Source organism: Malaclemys terrapin, chromosome 6 (genome assembly GCF_027887155.1).
Source record: "Malaclemys terrapin pileata isolate rMalTer1 chromosome 6, rMalTer1.hap1, whole genome shotgun sequence".
Classification (NCBI taxonomy): Eukaryota; Metazoa; Chordata; order Testudines; family Emydidae; genus Malaclemys; species Malaclemys terrapin.
In genome coordinates this window covers 65,213,445-65,234,421 of record NC_071510.1, presented here as the reverse complement: position 1 = coordinate 65,234,421, position 20,977 = coordinate 65,213,445, and the positions used below count along the sequence as shown (strand labels likewise).

The window sequence follows — 20,977 nt, the reverse complement described above, 5'->3', positions numbered from 1 at the left end:
GAGCAACAGCAAAAGGGAGATTAGGTTCTAATTTACATTCTAATCTTAACTATAGTTCGCATTATAAAGGCACCCTATAGTTAATACTTCCGTATATTTTTACATATGTTTAAGATGGACAGGCATCTCAGCGATTCCTTTGTACAAAAACAGTTGATGCTCTGCCACATAAGAGAAGTAGTTTTAACTCCCAGCTCTTGTTTTTCTCCCCTTGAGCTAGAGAACGTTGTAGAGGCAGTGATGTCAGTTCCTGGTGGAATACTCATGCTTTCAGTTTCCCTGGTTAATTTGGGACTGGCATTGATGGGTTCCAAAGAGAGGACTGTGACAGTGTGGGATACATCTGTGTCACATATGAACCCTATCTTGAGCTATGTCTACACTGCTTACCTTACAACGGTGCAGCTGTGACGCAACAGCCGCACCATTGTAAGGTGCACAGTATAGACGCTCTTTGTTGCCAGGAGAGAGCTCTCCTGATGACAACTAGGGGCGGTAGCTTTGTCACCGGGAGAGCGTCTCCCACCAGCAAAGCACTGTCTACACCAGCGCCTTTCATCATTAAAACTCTTGTCATTTAGGGGTGTGTGTTTTTCAGTGAGCATCACAAAGAAGGGTGAAACTTGCACATCATGAACTGCGAGTATTGTAGGCACATTGTGTATTATTGTAGTTTTAAAGGATAATTAATCCTCTGATATGGATTGCCTTTAGTTTATTTCAGTGGGATTTTTGTCAGGAGTTAGGATCAAGTGTCTATCTGCGAGTTTTTTGGTGATACTCAGCCTATTTAACTATGCATGTCTGACTATCTCAGAGCATAGTCCCTTACACACTATGTAAAATTTCTGCCCTTGTTACTGGAAACATTAATGTAAGCCAGTTTTCCTATGAGTAGTAACACTGAAACAATAATGAACTTTTCAGTTTTTTACTCTGAATCAGGAAGAGTTGGGATGTGTCCTGTCAAAAACCATTAACATGAGCTCCCCTTTGGTATGGTTCTTTATAAGAGGTGCATTGGTGGCAGTTGAGAATTATTGAGTGTTTAAGGTTATATATCTTGCTACTGATAACTTTTAATACTAGCTTTTGAGTATTTGTTTTTTACACAGCGGAGCATTCTTGCAAGAATCATGCTGCTCACGTGTTATTGTCACTATAGTTCTGCATGTAAAATGGTTGTACTTGCATGTCTTAAAGATGGCTAATCTATGATTTGGAGAAATTTCTTGTCATCTTAACGCTTTTTGGTCTTTTCCATCTTAAACCACATGGGGGCACACTTGACATATAAAATTAAGTCTGTAGTTTTGAAGCATCAGAGTCAATTTTGCATGACGAAATGAAGAAAGCTAAGATTTTGTCACTGGTATTTTTAGTAAAAGTCGTGGACAGGTCATGGGCAATAAAGAAAAATTCACAGAAGCTGTGACCTGTCCCTGACTTTTACTAAAAATATCTGTGACAAAATGGGGAACTGTGGGTTCCCACACTGCCTGCAGCAGGGCAGCTGCATAGTGAGTAGGAGCTTCTGTGACTTCTACGACCTCTGTGACTAAATAATAGCCTTGAAAATGAACAATGTTTAGATTCTTTTTAGATGAAGTGTCTACTATTCCTTTTAAGAAATGTAAAATTTCCATTGTAAGATCTTAAAAGGAAGCTATTTCAACTATTTATTAAAACAAAGCCTTTGCTGATAACTTGAAATTTACCTTTGTAGTTTATTTATGCTAGATGTCTCCATTGTGCTTATCTTGCTATTAAAGCAGATACTTTTCATTTTAGTATCCTATTTTCCTTGCTTTACAAATAAAGGAAAACATGGTATTTGCATTTTTTCAAAACATAAAATTCTCATGAACTGTGCATGTGTGTGCTATGTTTTTTTAAATTTAGTATCAGAACTACTAAGCAGTGCTTACTTGCTTACTACATCTACCTCCTGTAGAAAATATTCAATTTAAAATTTTAAACATTTTTATTTTTGCACGTTTTCGGAAAAGAGAGTACAACAGGCAGGTATAGTGCCATATTGAGTCATATACATTTTTTCATGTATTTTAAATATTACCTCTTCTAGATTATCTAGATCACAACGGCCGGTAAACCAATAATCTGTTTTAAATGCAGACTTCTAAGTTTGTTAATTAGGTGTTACTAATAATTAATAAATTGTATTTTCACAAGTTTGAATTTACTCAGTAATGAAACTTCGATAACTCATCTTGAGTGAGGTTATTAAACAATTGTTAGTTCATAACAAATATATTCTTTACCCAGATCTATAGAACCACTCCTGCATCCCATGACAGTTTGATTTGTATGTTGTCTGGTTACATTATTTGCTTAAAAGCTGATACACTTTTATACTAGAATTATTTACAGTTTCATTCTCATTACTTCCTTTTTCATATAGAGAAATACCTTATTTTTAATATTTTCCTTATATTTTATAAATTTCCAACCTCCTAATCAAACATCTGTTATTTCCTTACGTCTTTTCGGCGGTTACATCATATTTTGCTACCTCAAGCAACTGGTACTTGTGGTTAGTAGATCGCTAAAAATATTTTTCTTACTTAATTCTTGTTTTCTCTGATAATTCCACAAGTTGGTATTTTTCATCCTCTTAGCATAACTGTGAAGCACTGTGGGAGAGTCTGACTCATAGGCAAGCTATAAGGCCTTGTAAATGTCTGTTTTACATGTCAGCATTGTTTTTTGCAATTAAATGAGCCCTTAAGCTATTCTTGATCTTAAATGTTTCAGCTTTCAAAATGTTGCCAAAATAAAACTCTGCATACCTTGGATTATTTGTCACTATTGTGCACACAAAGTGTATGTCTGGGGGAAGAAAATCAATATATACCAAAAGATGATTTTAAAAAACCTCAGTGATTATGTGCAGCAAGGTAACATTTTACATTTGAGAAAGATGGGAAGATACAAGAAAACATGTGCCAAAATCTGTGTGGTGCTGTTTATTGAAAGATCTTACGTAAAAGATCCATGAAAATTATTTACTTTTAAAAACCTATGTTATAGTATGCTTAATCTTCAATCCAACACATCAAGGTTGGTGGACTACATTTGACAAACCGCCCTAAATGTATTCTGGTGTTCAGGTATACTCGCACATGCAACCTCCCCTTTGTTTTTAATTTTCTGGTGGGTAGGCAGTATACTGAGATTTACAAAAAAGGTTTGTAAATCTTAATATGCTGCCTGTCCACAAGTATGCATGCTTAACTCCCACTGAAGTTATACAGGTTCCAAGATTGGGTTCAGTATTGTATAAAGTACCACATGTAATCAGAAAGGGAGCCAGTGCTTTTGGCTTCTCAGGACTATCTAGGGATATAATAGGGTGATGTGAAAAAATATGAATAAATAAATATGAAAATAATAACTTAAAATGATCCTTGCAGTTTTTTTTATGGATGGCAGCATGGATGAAGAGAGCACTATTTTAGGCATCAAGAATTGAATGAAAGACACCACCATAATTATTACAACATACACAGTTATAAATCTGTTACACTTACCATAACCCCTACTAAATCTTTACTCACTTATCTGAATTTTTGTAGTTAAAGTTACGTCTGGATTTGCTCTTCATTTTTAACTGATACAAATTAAAAATAGATGACCTAGCAAAGACTCACATTTTAATCTTAAAAGTAAAGAAATTCCAAATAAATTGCATTTGTCCTTCAAGTTTTTTAATAGAATATCCTTGTTTTCATACAGTTAAATGTTTCCAGGATTCTCTGCTATGAAATAACACTTTCTGAATACATTGACTACTGTACATACTTAGTTTTGGTGGGTTAAGGTACTTAGAAACAAAACAGGTAATTGTAAATTGATATTTTTAAGATGTTTACATAAAAAATAGTTTATATTCTGTAATATGCAGATTTGTTCCAATTCAATAAATCAGTGTTATAATACCATTATGTATGTGCATGTATAGTAACCACTCCACTCAATCTGCAGCGGCAGTCAAAAAAGCAAACAGAATGTTGGGAATAATTAAGAAAGGGATAGATAATAAGACTGAAAATATCATATTGCCTTTATATCAGTGGTTCCCAAACTTTAACAACCCGTGAACCCCTTTCACTAAAATGCCAAGTCTCGCAAACCCCTCCTAAAATGAATATTTCCAGGGATTTTCTCCTTTACCTGAGTATAAATTAGAAAAGCAGTGATCTTGGAAATATAAAATTGGTTTTTAGGACATGCTGATTACACACTATGTATTATGAATTATTATTTATCATGACAGTATTTTTATTACATTATGAAAACGGCAACACTCTTCCAAGATCTCACTTTCGTCACGTGTATCGCTTTGAATAAGCTTGTTGTAATACAAGGCTCTTAGGTTTCATTAAGGAGTATCAGACATGAAACAGCATGAAGGGATTTAAGAAGCCAACTCGGAGTTCCTCCTACACAAGCATTCAGGTCTTGAACAGTCCAGGCAAACAACGCATGTTACAACAAAGCATGTTACAACAAAGCTTAAACTTGTTCTTCATAATAGTTTTAAGAACAACACTAGCTGCGTATTTAATTTTAAAAACCAGCAAAAAATATCCACCTCCCTTTGCATTTCTTATAAAGGAGGCTTGAAGTTTAAATCCCAGTGTGATCGATATGCTTGCTTTGATCTGCTTAGCTCTTGGAAGTCCCGGGGTCTCTAGGGACAGCTCTGTCCGCCATTAGGGAATTTTTTCCCGAGAACCTTCTGTAACATTTCGCGAACCCCAGTTTGGGAACCATTGCTCTATATAAATCCATGGTACACCCACATCTTGAATAGTGCACGCAGATATGGTCGCCCCATCTCAAAAAAAAAAAAAAAAAAAAAAAAAAAAAAAAAAAGGAAAAGGTTCAGAAAAGGGCAACAAAAATTATTAGGGGTATGGAATGGCTGCCGTATGAGGAGAGATTAGTAAGACCGGGACTTGTCAGCTTGGAAAAGAGATGACTTATGATAGAGGTCTATAAAATCATGACTTGTGTGGAGAAAGTAAATAAGGAAGTGTTATTTACTCCTTCTCATAACACAAGAACCTAGGGATCACCAAATTAAATTAATAGGTAGCAGGTTTAAAACAAACAAAAGGAAGTATTTCTTCACATAATGCACAGTTAATCTGTGGAACTCTTTGCCAGAGGATGTTGTGAAGGCCAAGTCTATATCAGGGTTCAAAAAAAGAACTAGGTAAGTTCATGGAGGATAGGTCCATCAATGGCTAATAGCCAGGATGGGCAAGGATGGTGTCCCTAGCCTCTGTTTTGCCAGAAGCTGGGAATGGGTGACAGGGTATGGATCACTTGATGATTATCTGTTCTGTTCATTCCCCCTGGGGCACCTGGCCTTGGCAACTGTCTAAAGACAGCATACTGAGCTAGATGGACCTTTGGTCTGATCCAGTATGGCTGTTCTTATATTTATATTTATATTTAACTGTCCTTGAAAGGTGAAAAAATACTGCTTTGATTACTGTCTGTGTCTACACTATTTCCCAGACAAACCAGGTAGATATTAATTTTAACTATTTCATTTTGGTTGTAGAGTGAAATCATTCGAGATAATCCTGGAATTTTGGACTGTGTGAAAGAAGGGATTGGCAGAGTGATTGGCATGGGAGTGCCCCATAGCAAACGGCTCCTCCCCCTTATGGCCTTGACCTTTCCCACTGTTCTACATGGAGTTCTTCATTACATCATCAGTTCCATCATCCAGAAGTTTGTTCTGCTTGTCCTGAAAAAGGAGAATTCCCAGAGCCTTCCAACAGAGAGCTCCAATTCTGTGCAGAGTATGTTGGATGCTTATTTTCCAGAACTTATAGCTAGCTTTGCTGCCAACCTTTGTGCTGATGTCATGATTTACCCACTGGAGACAGTTTTACACCGCCTTCATATTCAGGGAACGCGCACAATAATTGACAATACAGACCTGGGCTATGAAGTGCTTCCAATCAATACTCAGTATGAGGGAATGAGAGACTGCATCAATACTATAAAGCGGGAAGAAGGAATGCTGGGTTTTTATAAAGGGTTTGGGGCTGTTGTTGTACAGTATACACTGCATGTGGCTGTTTTACAGCTCACTAAAATTATTTACTCCACGCTGCTTCAAAATGTTGCTTAAAAGTACATTCATATATTGATTAGCATTGGGGACATGATCTGGTCACTTAATTAATTATGGTAAAAAGAGATGGATAGGAAAATGAAATCTAAAAGATGAGAATCTGTAGTAGTGGTTTCTCTTTTTGAAATCTGAAGTGTTCATTTAAAAACTGGAATTTGAATTTCAAAATGTCCTATTTAAGAAGTACTCCATAAAATTAAAACAAGGACTATTACTAGAATTCGAATATCTTAAAATGTGAACTATTATGTGGAAGAGAATCATAATTTAAAATGGCAAATTCATATAGAGGATATATATGATTTATCTCATTTCAGTATAGATAACCTTTGCTTCTACCTGTAGACTGACATGGAAAATGGCACTGTTCACATGCGCTATATGACTAAAGGACAAATAGTCATCGTCATCTTTGGCAATTAATTTCTTCTGATAAATAAAGGGGTTTGGATTCAGAACTAATATGCAAAATATCTGAGGATTTAATGGTCTTTCAAAAACCTGTGTTAAGCTTTACTGTTAATGTGGTTAGGTCAGGATGATAACTAAAAAAAAATCTTGTTCTTCCATATTTTTTCTCCACATTGTTTTTTCAGTTTACAGATACAAACAAGACTTTCACAGCTGCAACATACATCTGGGGGGAAATATAAACTAAATGTTTTATGCTTTGTCCATCACCCATAGCAAATTATTTTCTAATGAGAACTTTGTTGTCTTGGTATGTGCAAGGTGAACTAGAATACACTACCATAACCACAATTTGAGAGATTTGTTTTCCAAGGTATTTTTGTGTAAAAGAATAATCATGAGACATGATTTTAGTACCCATGTTCAAATAATACTCTGAAAGCATAAAAAGATTAACTGGTCTTTATTTTCTATAGTTACTCTTCTGTTAGATTGAAATGCCTGGGAAAGAGTTGCAAATGCAATGACTTGGTCTTCAGAGTCCTTTGTCTTCCGTAGAGCAGCAGTCTACTTAAGACAGCCTCCACTTATGATTTTGCATTTAAGTCCTTGCTTAAAAATGTGTTTGGTGGATTCAATATTTGATGGGCAATATTCAACTCTGTTTCACAATTAATATGTAATGTTTGATGACTACTGAAATTTATTTTTCCTCCTCCCTTCCCCCAACGTCCAAACCAAGCTTTTCAGTCTTTAAAAAGTTTTGATTGTTCTGAATTGTTAATTTGCTGCTTGGTTTCCAAAATAGATTTCATGAAGATGTTTAAAAAGAGATGTTTTAACAAGTAAACCAGATGAGCATGTTAAAAGAAAATTACTTTTAAACAATATGAAAGGTTATTGCCTTTCTTATAAATTAACTTTTGTGGTAGATGTCTTTGTATATCTTTGTGAATATGGTAAATTGATGTGTATTTAATTGATCAATCTTAAAATGTACAGTAGTTTTTATTTATGGAAAGTAGTCATGGCAGAACTATGAACAGCTTTGACTCAACTGCAATAACTTATGAATTGACATAATATTTTGAAAATAATTTGGCTTTGCTTACAGTTAAACTTATTTCCATTTATTTTAAGCACATAAGTGTTCAAATGGAAAGTATAGTAAACTTGGGACCTGAGACTTTATTTTGAATATTTTTTTTCTGCAAGTTTAGTGTGTAAAATGGGAGCAATCAGATAACATAGAAATACAATGTAAGAATTTTGAAAAAGTAATTTACCAAAGAGATACCTAAAATGTAGTACATAAATCAGAGCTCTGTCCTGTAGGCTTTCCATTTATATGTGTATTTTAAAAGTGCTGTAATATTTCAAGGTTCCTTTTTTAAAAGTGTTCTACAAATTGAGAAACCTCAATAAAACTCAAGACATCAACACTGCTCAAACATTCAATCTTTGTGAATTACTTACAACTTTTTAAAAAGCAAATCAGCAAAGACTGGCCAATATATCTTAAAAAATAAAGAACTAAAAATGACCCACAATTCTTGCCATTGAGACAAATCCTCAGCTGTTGTAATTCTTTTTGGCACATTGATTTGAAAGAGCACTGTAAACTATACAGTGACTGCCTTGTAATGTGGAAGTTAGCTTGCTCTCAGAATACACCTCTACCCCGATATAACGCGACCCGATATAACACGAATTCGGATATAAGGCGGTAAAGCAGCGCTCCGGGGTGGGGGGGGGGGGAGAGGGGCTGCGCACTCCAGCGGATCAAAGCAAGTTCGATATAACGCGGTTTCACCTATAACACAGTAAGACTTTTTTGGCTCCTGAGGACAGCGTTATATCGAGGTAGATGTGTACTTCACATTTCCTTTGTCATCTTTTCCTCATTTAGGGTGCAAATGTTAGGTCTCCATGTGTATTTCTGTAAACTGTTTTACCCCTAGAAAATCTTCCTAACCCTTTCTCACTGGCATCTCTAAAGTCACCATTTGTGTTCATGCCAGCCATTTCAGTTTCAACATGTGCGGGGCTGAGTGGGAAAACTCATTTTAGCTTTTAATCATCACAATTATTAGATTATTTGCTTACTCACTGGGCTTCGTTAGTCCTGTTTCTCCAATTTTAGACATAAAACTAATCTTAATTTTTGTGAGTGGGCAGCAATTCTTAAATTTCAGACCTGATTAGCTTAAAAACCTGTCGGTAGATAACTTGAAATGGTATCATTAGAGAAGGCACCTAGAAACTGTTCAATCTTTTCAACTGAAACAGAAAATGAGATTTGAAGGGTGTTGGGTAAATCCAACCAATTTTCCTCCCAGTTTTCCATTACAAACTCCTCATTCCGATCTTTCTCATATTGTAATTTTATTAATTCTGGTTATTCACAACACTTTCCTTTCAATTGCTTTAAAGACAAATGCCAATTTCAAGAAAATATCAAAATTAGTATAAAAGGCTTAGTATATAATTCTCATGCCAATGAAGAATTGTTTTCTATAGTATATCTACTACTCTATCTCTAACCTGCCCCTTTGGGGTAAGGATATTGACAAGGTGACGGTGAAGAAAGTCTTTCACGGATTTTAAGGACAATAAGGAACCATTATGATCGTCTAGCCTGAACTGTGCAATGTGGGCTATACAGTATCACCAAGTTATTTCTGTATCAATACCCATAACTTTTAGTTATGCTGAAGTATAACTTAGCAAGATATCTAATCTTGACTTAAATACTTCAAGTGACAGAATCCAGCACATTCTTAGGTAAGTTCAATAACCCCCACTGGCAATGTGTACCTTGCTTTTAGTCTGAAATTGTCTAGCTTGAGTTTTCAACTATTGGATCTTGGTATGCTTTTGTTTACTAAATTTAAATAGCCCACGGCCAGCAGAAATCTTTTCCCTAGTAGGTAACTATAGACTGTGATAGTCACCTCTTAACTTTCTCTTTGATAAACAAAATACATTGAGCTTCTTTAGCCTTTTAATATAAGGGCATGTTTTCCAGACCTTTACTCACTGTAGGGTTTTTTTTTTCTGAACCCTTTCCAACTTCCCAAGAGTAATGTCCAGACGAGTACATGCCAATGAAATTAATTTTGTCATTTTTGTTCATAATGGAGGACATCCATTGTTCTGAAAAGGCCCTCTCTACATGTCAAAATATACTTAATAAAGTTGTTTGCAGATGTTACGCCATGCATTCTAATAACCCTAGCACGTATAGTGGTGGTGGCAATGTTTTCTACTTAGCTTTTGTTGGTTTAACTTTGGAAGTAATCTCCTGGGATCAAAATACAGAGCTGTAGCAGTCCAAGAGAGAGGTATGGATTCCAAGGGGGAGAAGGTGGAAGGGAAGTTGATCTTCCTAGTTGTATTTTGTGTTCTTCCCAGACTATGTTCGCTTGTATTTTTCCATGTTGAATCTGATTTGACTTTTTTCCTGTATATCTGACCTATAGATACCTGTCTGCATCTATTTTCCTCTTATTAAGTGGGTGCTTGACACCTACCCATGTAGTACCAGTAAAGTTAATATGCTCTTTACCTTTTCCTGACCACTAGTGAAGATGTTAAATAAAGCTGGGTTCAACACTAATCCCTTCATGCTACGTATCCCACTAACTCAACACAGTTTTTTCACTGCCTGTTGTTTCTTTCTAGCTGATTTTAGTTTGTGACAAGGCTCATGTGTAAGCAAATCCAAATTAATTTTTCAAGGAAGATGTCAGGAAGCACTATTTTAAAATGTTCCATTTAAATAGAAAAACCCAACAACCCGGCTTTAGTAACATTATTTCATTGTTACTGAGGGATAGCACAGACAGTGCTTGTTACAAGACACGTATAAGAAAGCTGTTGACAAGTACTTTTTCAAGATAAAAGAGCATTGAGTCCATTCTCCTAGCAGGGTGATAATTCCCCACTGGAAGGAGCAATACATGAATAGGTTATATACAAGAGACAAAAATTGTGTGGTTTGTGAAAGAATTATCTCTAAACGTATCCTACTGCATCATAGCATCACTATCTGTGGATTTTTTACTACAAATGCAAGTAGGTGAGTGGATGGGCTGAGGGCATATAATCCTGCAGGTTACATGGCTGATCAGGGTACTGTTGTAAAAACAAAAGAGAAGCTGGTGCAAAGGAGGCTACCACAGGATGTGTCCTGTGCCCTCCGAGTGGCTGAAGCTGAAAAAGACTCTGGTGGCTAGTACCCAGCATTTAGAATTGATTTGCTCTGGTTTTGCAATCTTGTTTTTGACAAGAAAGCAAGCTCTAAGTAAAAGGTCTTAAATTGGGACACTTTGTCCTTCCCCAGCTGGAGTTTCTGTTTATAGGTGACTTCCCAAAGCCTATACAATGAGTGTCTGGTAAAAAGAAGCTTACACTTGGATCTTCCTGGTTCTTGGCTTCAGGCTCAGTTCACTGGATCCTGCTGACTCTGAACATCTGCAGTAATCTAAACATACGAGGGGGGTAATGTAAGTATATGTTCCTTATTTTCAGAAGATCTAACCAAACCCTGAATGAAATGATTGGTTCAAATTCTCCCCAGTCAAATAATCTTCTTGTCAAAACTCAGGACATAGATTCTGTGAAAACCCACTTTTCAAAGATCTCCCTAACATGTCAGATTCTACATTTTCATATTTTAGCTTCAAGGACGTGTTCAAGACCTAAATCCCATGATTTTAAAAAGTCTGTTTTTGTTTTTAGGTGAAAATATATGCTGTTTGATTTGTAAAGTCCTTTCAGATTTATGGATTGAAAATATTGCCTGTGGTATTTTTTTAAACGTGACTAGTGTTTCAAGGTGCCCAACTTGAGACACTTTCAAGGGGTCTGATTTTTCAGAAAGTGCTAAGGACCAACCCTCTGAAAATAAGACCCCATTAAGGTGTCTCAAGTTGAGCATCTAGAATAGCCACTTTGAAAATTGTGGCTTATGTAAGTACAAAGTTTTATATAGACTTAGAGCATTTAGGCTCAGTGGCAATTAGGAATATGTTCCAAATATTATGCAATTTTTCAAGATTCTTCTGTGTTCTGTAGATGATTTTCACATGAGTCAGTTTCTGTAAGAGTTAGGTTTCATTCTGAAATAGATGGTGAATCACATTCCCTGTACTTAATTATTCTTTGTGCCATATTATGTCATCTTTTTAAAGTAGAACTCCCGACTTCAGTCCAGGGGAAGTTCTGCTTAAAAATAGTAGTATGATGTTGCCCTCTGCTATTAGCAAACTTCAGACATTTTCTTCAAATTAAGAACAGGAGTACTTGTGGCACCTTAGAGACTAACAAATTTATTAGAGCATAAGCTTTCGTGGGCTACAGCCCACTTCTTCGGATGCATACGGAGTGGATTAAATATTGAGGAGATATATATACACACATACAGAGAGCATAAACAGGTGGGAGTTGTCTTACCAACTCTGAGAGGCCAATTCCCCTTTTAAGTATTCTCACACTTCTTATCAAACTCTCTGTACTGGGCTAGCTTGATTATCACTTCAAAAGTTTTTTTTCCTCTTACTGAATTGGCCTCTCGGAGTTGGTAAAACAATTCCCACCTGTTTAAACTCTCTGTATGTGTGTATATATATCTCCTCAATATTTATTCCACTCCATATGCATCCGAAGAAGTGGGCTGTAGTCCACGAAAGCTTATGCTCTAATAAATTTGTTAGTCTCTAAGGTGCCACAAGTACTCCTGTTCTTTTTACGGATACAGACTAACACGGCTGCTCCTCTGAAACCCTTCTTCAAATTGTTTCTCTGGATCAAGAGGGGAATACCTGTCTACATTTATGAAAACGTATTTTAATTCTACATGGAATGTCTTATTTTCAAATTAATGGATCTCTGAACAAGACCATAACAGGTACAAATAAGAACAGGCATGTGAAGAGCATCTCTATGCCATATAGGTATCACTGTGCCTTAAAGTATGTACTGCATCTGGTGTCAAGAGCAATCTGTTTGTAATTTTAAATGGGTTATTTCCAATTCACAGCACTGCTACTCTTTCAGTTAATAACTAAATGTTGTTCCTTTATTTTTGATTTTGATAGATTTTGGATTCATCAAATTTTCTCCAAAAGTTCTTAACACCTTTGGAAATATTGCCAAACCTTCCTCTTTGATAAGTTTTTCCACTATAATCTGAATGATGGTCACATCAATTTCCCCTTCTACTAGCCACTTGTATCAACATGAAGATTGCGATGGCTTATGTAGAACAGGTTTGTTTCTCTTTTTTAAAAGATAAAGAAGTCCTGATCCCTTATAAACTGGTCAGCCTAACTTCAATACCTGGAAAGATACTGGAACAAATTATTAAACAATCCATTTGTAAACACCTAGAGGATAATAGAGTGATAAGCAATAGCTGTTAGACCCGCAACAGAGGTCTCCCTACGGGATGGGGAGCAAGTAGATACCGGACACAGTGTTTGGTGTATAATACCCTAAATGCTCTTTATTGATTACAAAACAAACCTTACTCCACATTCACACCCCAAACATACTATACCAGAGTCCAAAGGTCAGAATGGTCCCGATGGCCAGTCGAGATTTCTTCCGTCAGGATAAGATCATAAGATGCGGGGAGCCGGCGAAAACCACATCTATAGTCACACAGGACTCTGGATCAATAAACAACTCTCTGATTTGCAGAAATCATAGGCAACCATTTATAGTCCTTTCCGTTGCTTCATCGGTTCTTTGCCTTGGTTCACTAGATGTTTTACCCACACAATTCCAAAGCGAAAATCCTGGGCAAGCCGCCACGATCATAGGTGGGCCATTTCCTCCAATTCTTACAATTTTATCAGTCCAGCTGGTGGTGTTTCCTTTTCTGATTTTCCATATTTTTCTTGGAACATAAGATTGTTTTTGCAAAAATAGTTCTAATAGTTCTTGACCTTAAGTTCTTGCTTCGGTTGTTAACTTGCAATGCACGTATTCATATCAAGCACACGTCATTCATACCAGGCCTCAATGACCTATAACATATTACATGAATATATGAATCACAGTATATATTGAGAGAGAGAGAGAGAGAGATCCCAACATTCCCCCCTCTTGATACATGATTAATGCCATTAATTATTGTATCACTTTATAATTTTGCAAGCAATTCAATTTTTATAGCACTCCAAAACTTCATTTTCTTATTTGGCAGTATAAACATAGCATAATAAAGGTTAACAAAATAATTAATACAAATAATATGACAATAGGATGTAGCATTAAATTTAGAAGAGCTGTGACACTGGGATACCATCCTTTAAAAACATCATACCAATGAGAAATTGCCAATTTTTCTCCATCTTTCCTGAATGTTAATATTTCACCATTGTGGATCAAAATGTTTATTTTTCCCAGCTGAGCAGACTTAGATACATCTTTTGCATGTTGCTTGATTTTTTTGCTTTCATCAATTTTTTCCCTTGTTCCCAATATCCCCAAATCAAAGGACTAGTCCACATCTTTTGGTTCCCAAATAATTTCCTTTTTTAAAAAGAGGACCTCGGTAAATAATTCCATTAATAATGACCTCTGTTACATTACATTTACATGACTCACTTGGGCCTTTTTCTATCACACTTCCGCAAAATGCATGTTTTTCGGTAATTACCACACAAATACACCCATTGCCTAAATCAAACACTCTTGTGCCATTAGAGGCTAAATATTGCATGGTACATTGTCCGCTTGAACGGTTCAAATGACATCCCTCTAGGGACCAAGTTAGATATGGGCACACCCATTTGCTTCGTCCCCACTCTTCACAATGTTTCGTTAATTCTTCTAATTTATAATCCCCTTCTTGAATCAAGTGTGTCCCACTTATTTCTATTTGCCATAATTCTGCATTAATAATTTTTGGCAATACCCAGGTCATTGCTGCTTTTCTTTGTTTCCCTGTGTTGTGTAACAGCATTCTGTCTTTCCACTCTCCCCTCAGAGTTGCTTGATCCCAATTGAATGCCATATATTTCTTCCATCCTGTAATTCATTGAGTCCATATATGAGGATCTTTAAATCATTCAAAAGGCCATTGTCCATTACTTAACAGATTAGCTATGCTCTCTATGTATTTTATCCCATAAGTTTGCATTTATACACATCGTATTGCTAGTATAGCTTTGTTGTCAATCTCAGACACACCAAATAGATTTATATTTAGAGACATTTTCAAGGTTTGGGCTTGTTTCAATTGGAGTTCCGCACTTCTTATTCCTTGTTCCAATAATGCACCAAAATGTTGTCACATATCTGTATAGCCCACAAAATCTTACCCAAAGCTGACATTTTCCCTTGTAACGTCTCAATATCAAATGAGTTTAAAGCTCCAGCACCAATACTACCTATGATATATTCCCCTATACCGCTCTTATTTTGTATAGTCCCGTCTCCCCATTGTTGTTGCCATGCTTGTAATAGAGGCAAGGCATATGGCATACACTCCAGATGTTGTGCACTTATGTTTACTTGCACTCCTTCCAACCAGATTGTTTGATCCACAATAGTTGGAGCTTCGATTACTTCTCCCCTCCTATATGGGTGCTCGTCTGCCATGATTCTTGGTCCAATCTTGTTTACTAGTATCTGATTAATAAACATAAAAAAACTGACCATATTCCCGCATTAATTTTCCTAAAGCAACTCAATCTTATCACACCCTATTCCCATAATTTAAGAGCCATTGACTCATTCCATCCCACATGAGTATTAGCCAATTCTTGTTCATTAGTCACATCTAGGGTGACTACATCAAATCCAAGACTCCAACAGGTACAGTTCAGAGTACTCATATTCAGATTGTTCTCATCATAACTAAATCTAAACATTAGGTGACCTTTGCCCCCTTAATATGTATAAATACCTCCATTGTTCTTCCAAATCTTTTGGCTTTAGATCAGTGGTTCTCAAACATTTGTACTGGTGACCCCTTTCACATAGCCTCTGAATGAGACCCCGTTATAAATTGAAAACACATTTTTATATATTTAACACCATTATAAATGCTGGAGGCAAAGCAGGATTTGGGGGGTCGCAAGCTGTCAGTCGCCACCCTCATGTAATAACCTTACAACCCCCTGAGGGGTCCCGACCCCCAGTTTGAGAACCCCTGCTTTAGATATTCCCATGTCACATTTTTGCCATCTTCCCACCATATTTCAAATTTTACCTCCAAAAGGTTTCTCTTTACATCTGGTTTTGTTTGGTACTGATTTTCCCATTCTGTCCCACAAATAGACAAATGTATTATCCCCTTTGATCTATACCTCCATCCTAGAGGGGCTCCCATATTTATATCCATGTACCCCTAATTTTTCCCAAATATTCAAAAAACATAAAAGCCAAAAACCATATTTCCACCCTTTTTTGAATTATGAGGTTCCTCAATATTGAAGCCATGGCCATTATTCCATAGGACTAATGTCCAATGCTTTTGGCCATATTATTCTAAATACTTACACTAACCTCTTCTATCTTCACTCGAACTCCAGTATTTTTTTTTCTTCCTAAAGTATAACGCACACAACACAATTCTTCTACTAAGCAAAAAAATGCAAAGCAAGTATAGGGACTAAACCAATTACAAAAATTGTAGCACTGTATCCACAATCCAAATCCAAGGTCTATACAGGATACTCTCCGGTGCAATTGTGCATTCCTTTCCCTCTGTAAGATAAACTAAAAGAAAAAGGGAACATTATTTAATCTTTAGGCCATAACTTTAATTGTGATGTGTGGACCCACTTTCCCTTTTCCCCCCTTGTTAATCTGCACTACAATATGTGAAATTGTATTCATGATGGAAAGTGGTCCAACCCATTTAGACCCCAGGACATGATTTTTCAATGTTAATTTAAAATACATTATTCTGTCTCCGATTTTCCATAATATACTGTCCTGAGCCCACACTAGAATCCACATAGTCTCTTGTTTTTTCAATGGCGTCAGTCAGTTTAAATTCCATTTTCTTAAGTTCAATCAGTAACTCCCTTACCCACTGGGTAACTGATACCTCCACCTCTTCTTCTGGGTACAATAAAGGGCTCCACAATCTCATAGGCCTTCCAAAGATAATTTGCTAAGGCTGGTAGCCAGTATCCAATTGATCACTACCTCGGATTGCCACCAACGCCATTGGCAATTTATAATCCAGTTTTTGCCAGTTTCTTGTACTACTTTGCGTAGAGCTTGTTTAATAATTTGATTAATCCTTTCTACTGTCCCTGACGATTGAGGATGATAGGGAATATGTAGTTTTTGCTTTATTCCTAAAGTTTTTAATAAACTTCTAATTACTCCTACAAAATGTGGCCCATTATCTGAATCAATTACTTTTGGAGTTCCATATCCACTAAACACTACTTCCCACAACTTTTTGGCAGTGGTCTCTGAAGTATGATTTCTAGTGGGAATCGCTTCCACCCATCCAGAAAAGGAATCCACTATCACTAATAAATACTGATTTCCCCCTTTGGGTCTTAGGCAATTTATCAATATAATCAATCCATATTCTACTCCCTGGCCCCACAATTCTTTGGTGCAACAAAGGTCCCAAATTTGGTGGTCTATTCCCATTTGGTGCACACCTTTATGCAGTTTTTAACAAAGTTTTCTATGTCCTCTCACACCTTAGGCCATATTCCAATTTGTTTTACCTTAAAGAGAGTATTCTCTATTCCTTGGTGGGCCATAGAGTGACACAGGTTAATAATCTCTTCTCTTTGAAGTTTGTCAGGTACCCACTTTACCCCTCCTGTTTTCTTATTCCCTGCATAGCCACCTTGTATAGTCCAGTTTCCCCATTTTTCCTCAGGTTTAACCTTCTGTTTTATGGCTTGAGCTCTAGTAATTACCATAACTCCCAAAGGTTCCTTTGCTGCTAATTTAGCTAAAGCCTCCGCTTTATCATTTCAATATTTTTCATTCCCTTCTCACTTTTGATGACCTTTAATATGTCTTGCTCTTAATTTTCCTGGGTGTTTTTTCACCTAATCATAGATAGATTAGATTGATTTCCAATCCTCCTTTTGGACCAAATTTTTCCCCTCAGCTGTTTCTCAATGTTTCTTTTTCCAAATCCCAATCCAGTATAACAGTCCTTGTACCACAAAGTCTGAATCCATATAGACATAAAGACAGTCTGCAATATTATTTTTCTGTTTTAAGCAGATCACTAAGGGCTCTGATCTCTGCTCCCTGAGCTGAAGACTTACTCATAGAACCAGAAATAGTTTCCCCGTCAGTTTGTACAGCCGCATATCCTGTATATGGCTTAGAGTTCTCATGGTATGAACTACCATCTGTAAATCAAACCTCTTTTTCTCCGAAGCTTGACACTTCATCTACCAGGGGTGCTTCTTCAACTAACTTCAGTTCAGTGGGCATTCATGCTTTTCTCTTTCCATCAGGAGGGCATATGGTAACATCATTGCTTGTGTGTTATTCTCATAAGTAATATCTCTTCTAGTTAACATCAAGGTCCATTGGGCCATCCTGATATTTGATACTCCTTTCTACTGCAGTTTCCCTGATAAAATATTCTTCAGGGGAGAGTGAAGTGTTTGTATTATAATGGGGATTGTGCAAGTAGTAAAAGCAAAAGCTTCAATGGCCCACACAGCAGCTAAAGATTCTCTTTCACAGATCCCAAACTGCTGCTCCATAGGGGTTAATCTTCTAGATTTACAAAAAAGAACAGGAGTACTTGTGGCACCTTAGAGACTAACAAATTTATTAGAGCATAAGCTTTCGTGGACTACAGCCCACTTCTTCGTATGCATAATGAAGTGGGCTGTAGTCCACGAAAGCTTATGCTCTAATAAATTTGTTAGTCTCTAAGGTGCCACAAGTACTCCTGTTCTTCTTTTTGCGGATACAGACTAACACGGCTGTTACTCTGAAACCTGTCTTCTAGATTTGTATGTCAATTTCCTGCACTAATACAGCTGCTAGACTCTGTTGGGTTGCTGCCAACTTAATCAGAAATGGCTTATTTATCTCTGGGAATTTCAATGCTGGAGCTTGCCTGAAGGCTTGTTTTAAAAAGGAAAGCTTTTTTCTTGTTCAGGCCCCCACTCCGATTCTACTTTCTTTTTCTAGTAAATACCACAAAGGTCCAATTACAATGGCAAAATTCCTGATATGTTTCCTTAAATAGCTAAACCCTCCTAACATCACCCTCAATGCATCAGAATCCTCTAGCCTTGGTAAATTCATTAATGATTTCACCTTTTGTTGATCTACCTGAATTCCTTGTTCCCCTAGGGTCACCCCCAAATAATTCACTCTCCTCTGCACTAGTTGAGCTTTCTCTTTATTACCCTTAAAACCCATTTCCTGGATGAGTCTCAACACTTTAATGTCCCCCCACCACACGAATATGTCATCTACATATGAGGTGACATTCTCCCAATCCTCTTTGGATAATTGATCCAACATTCGCACCACATGTTGGTACACTATAGCTGGAGCGCAGTGTAGGCCCTGGGGAATTCTTTTAAATACGTACTGTTGTCCCTTAAAAGTAAACACAAAGCGGGCCCAAGAATCGGGATGCAATGGGATGGTGAAAAAACAATCTGCCAAATCTATGACAGAGAACCATTTAGGTGCCCCCTGTATTCTTTCCATTACTTGAAGTAGATCAGCTACTATTGGTGCCAGGGGAGGGGGATAACTTTATTAATTTGTCTAAAATCCACTGTCAATTTCCAATCTCCTGAGGCTTTGATACGGGCCAAATTAGGCTATTGTATGCAGAATTCCTCTTTTCAATCACTTCCTGTTCTAATGATTCAATTATTTTCTCAGTTCCTGACTCTGCTTGCACCGGATATTTATATTGTCTCTATGTGGCACTTCATCCTCCACGATTTTAACACGTGCTTTGATTTTAACACATTCTGCTTTTTTCTTAATCCCTACATTGGGAAACTCCTTTACCCACACATCCTGTTGAGCCAATATAATTTCCTCCACTGCTTCTGCAGCACATATTCTTGGAAAGTACCCTGCTGTCAGGACGCTTTCCATTCAGCCGGGCAGTTGCCACAGAACTCCATTAGCTAAATCCAAAGCTAACCGATTCCCTTTTTTTTTTTTTTTTTTTTTTTTTTTTAAGAGGAGTCCCCAATATTACTGGCTCAGCCCCCTGATCTATCTGAAGCATTTGTTCTTTACAACAAAAATCCCCCACTCTCTCTCTGGGTATAGCTATTTCTACTGAATGATATATTTTTCCTGTCACTCCTTCCCCCAATAAAGGAGGCTGCTGTAATCTCTGACACATATCGAGTCAAATCACAACTTCTATTTACAATATTTACACTAGCAGCCCCACTATCCAATAGGGCTATTGGATCCATTATCTAACAAAATGACAGTTGTCCTAGGCCTCCCATTTGAATCCCATCTTAATTAAGTTACTATCTCCCACTCCTGAGGACCCATTTCCAGTGGGAGCAACTTGTCATCGGGGCTTCCCTATAGAGCAGGTTTCTCTGAACCCTCAGCTTGCACAGCTGCAACCTTTTTCTGCTCCTTAAATGTTTCTTCTTCCATTCTTTGCATTTTTTTGATCAATTCATCAGTTCATCTCCCATTTCACTTAACCGTATCTATTCCCCTCAATTTTAAATACCTCCAAACGATATTCTGAATCACATCTACTCCCTGCTGGGGCTCATTTTGATTATTCCACCCTCTACTTCCTTAGGGTGGGGGTGTTTTGTCCTCTACCACGGCCTCTTCCTCTCTCACGGTATCCTGATCTATAAGCACTCTCATTTGAATATGTTATTGCTTCAACAAAAGGTACTCTGGGTTTCAATCCTTCTACCTGGCTTCCCCTTTTCATCATTTATTGACATACTCTCCAGTGCATCCATAACAGTTAACCTCTCTTCCTGAGCTGCTTGTTTCACCAAATTAGTAGACATCGCTAATAAATTTCTATCCAATCCTTCATACGCATCATTCCAAAATTCCCTCCAATTCAAACCGTTCGTTGTGACGGTTCCTCATTGTTTTTTCCTAGTCTGGACAATGGCTATGCACTTGAAGACATTCTCATCTCAATGAAGAGGTAGCCCCTCCTTGCCTGATTGCTTCTTGGCCCTGTATTTATGTGGTGCTGAAGTTGCACCACAGTTACAGTTACAATTTTCTGTGTATACACACACATCCCTTCATAACCATAACCTGTCTCCATATCTCCTAGTGACTATTAAGTTCAGTCCATTACAAACTTTTGTGATGTACTTTTATAGTGCAATAACACAATGTGCAATTGGGTGGTTTAACTGCTTATTGTGAGATTTAAATCTTCTGTTC

At 37.0% G+C, this 20,977-nt stretch overlaps 1 protein-coding gene across 1 annotated transcript in view; it reads left to right on the top strand.

The window, feature by feature from the left end:
* The window catches only part of SLC25A46 (solute carrier family 25 member 46), a 40,823-nt gene extending 32,789 nt beyond the window's left edge, over positions 1–8,034 (top strand). The window contains exon 8 of the mRNA XM_054032614.1: positions 5,597–8,034. Within this exon, the coding sequence (XP_053888589.1) occupies positions 5,597–6,175 (579 nt within the window). The 3' untranslated portion in view covers positions 6,176–8,034. The remainder of the gene's footprint in view (positions 1–5,596) is intronic.
* Positions 8,035–20,977: the final 12,943 nt, after the last annotated feature.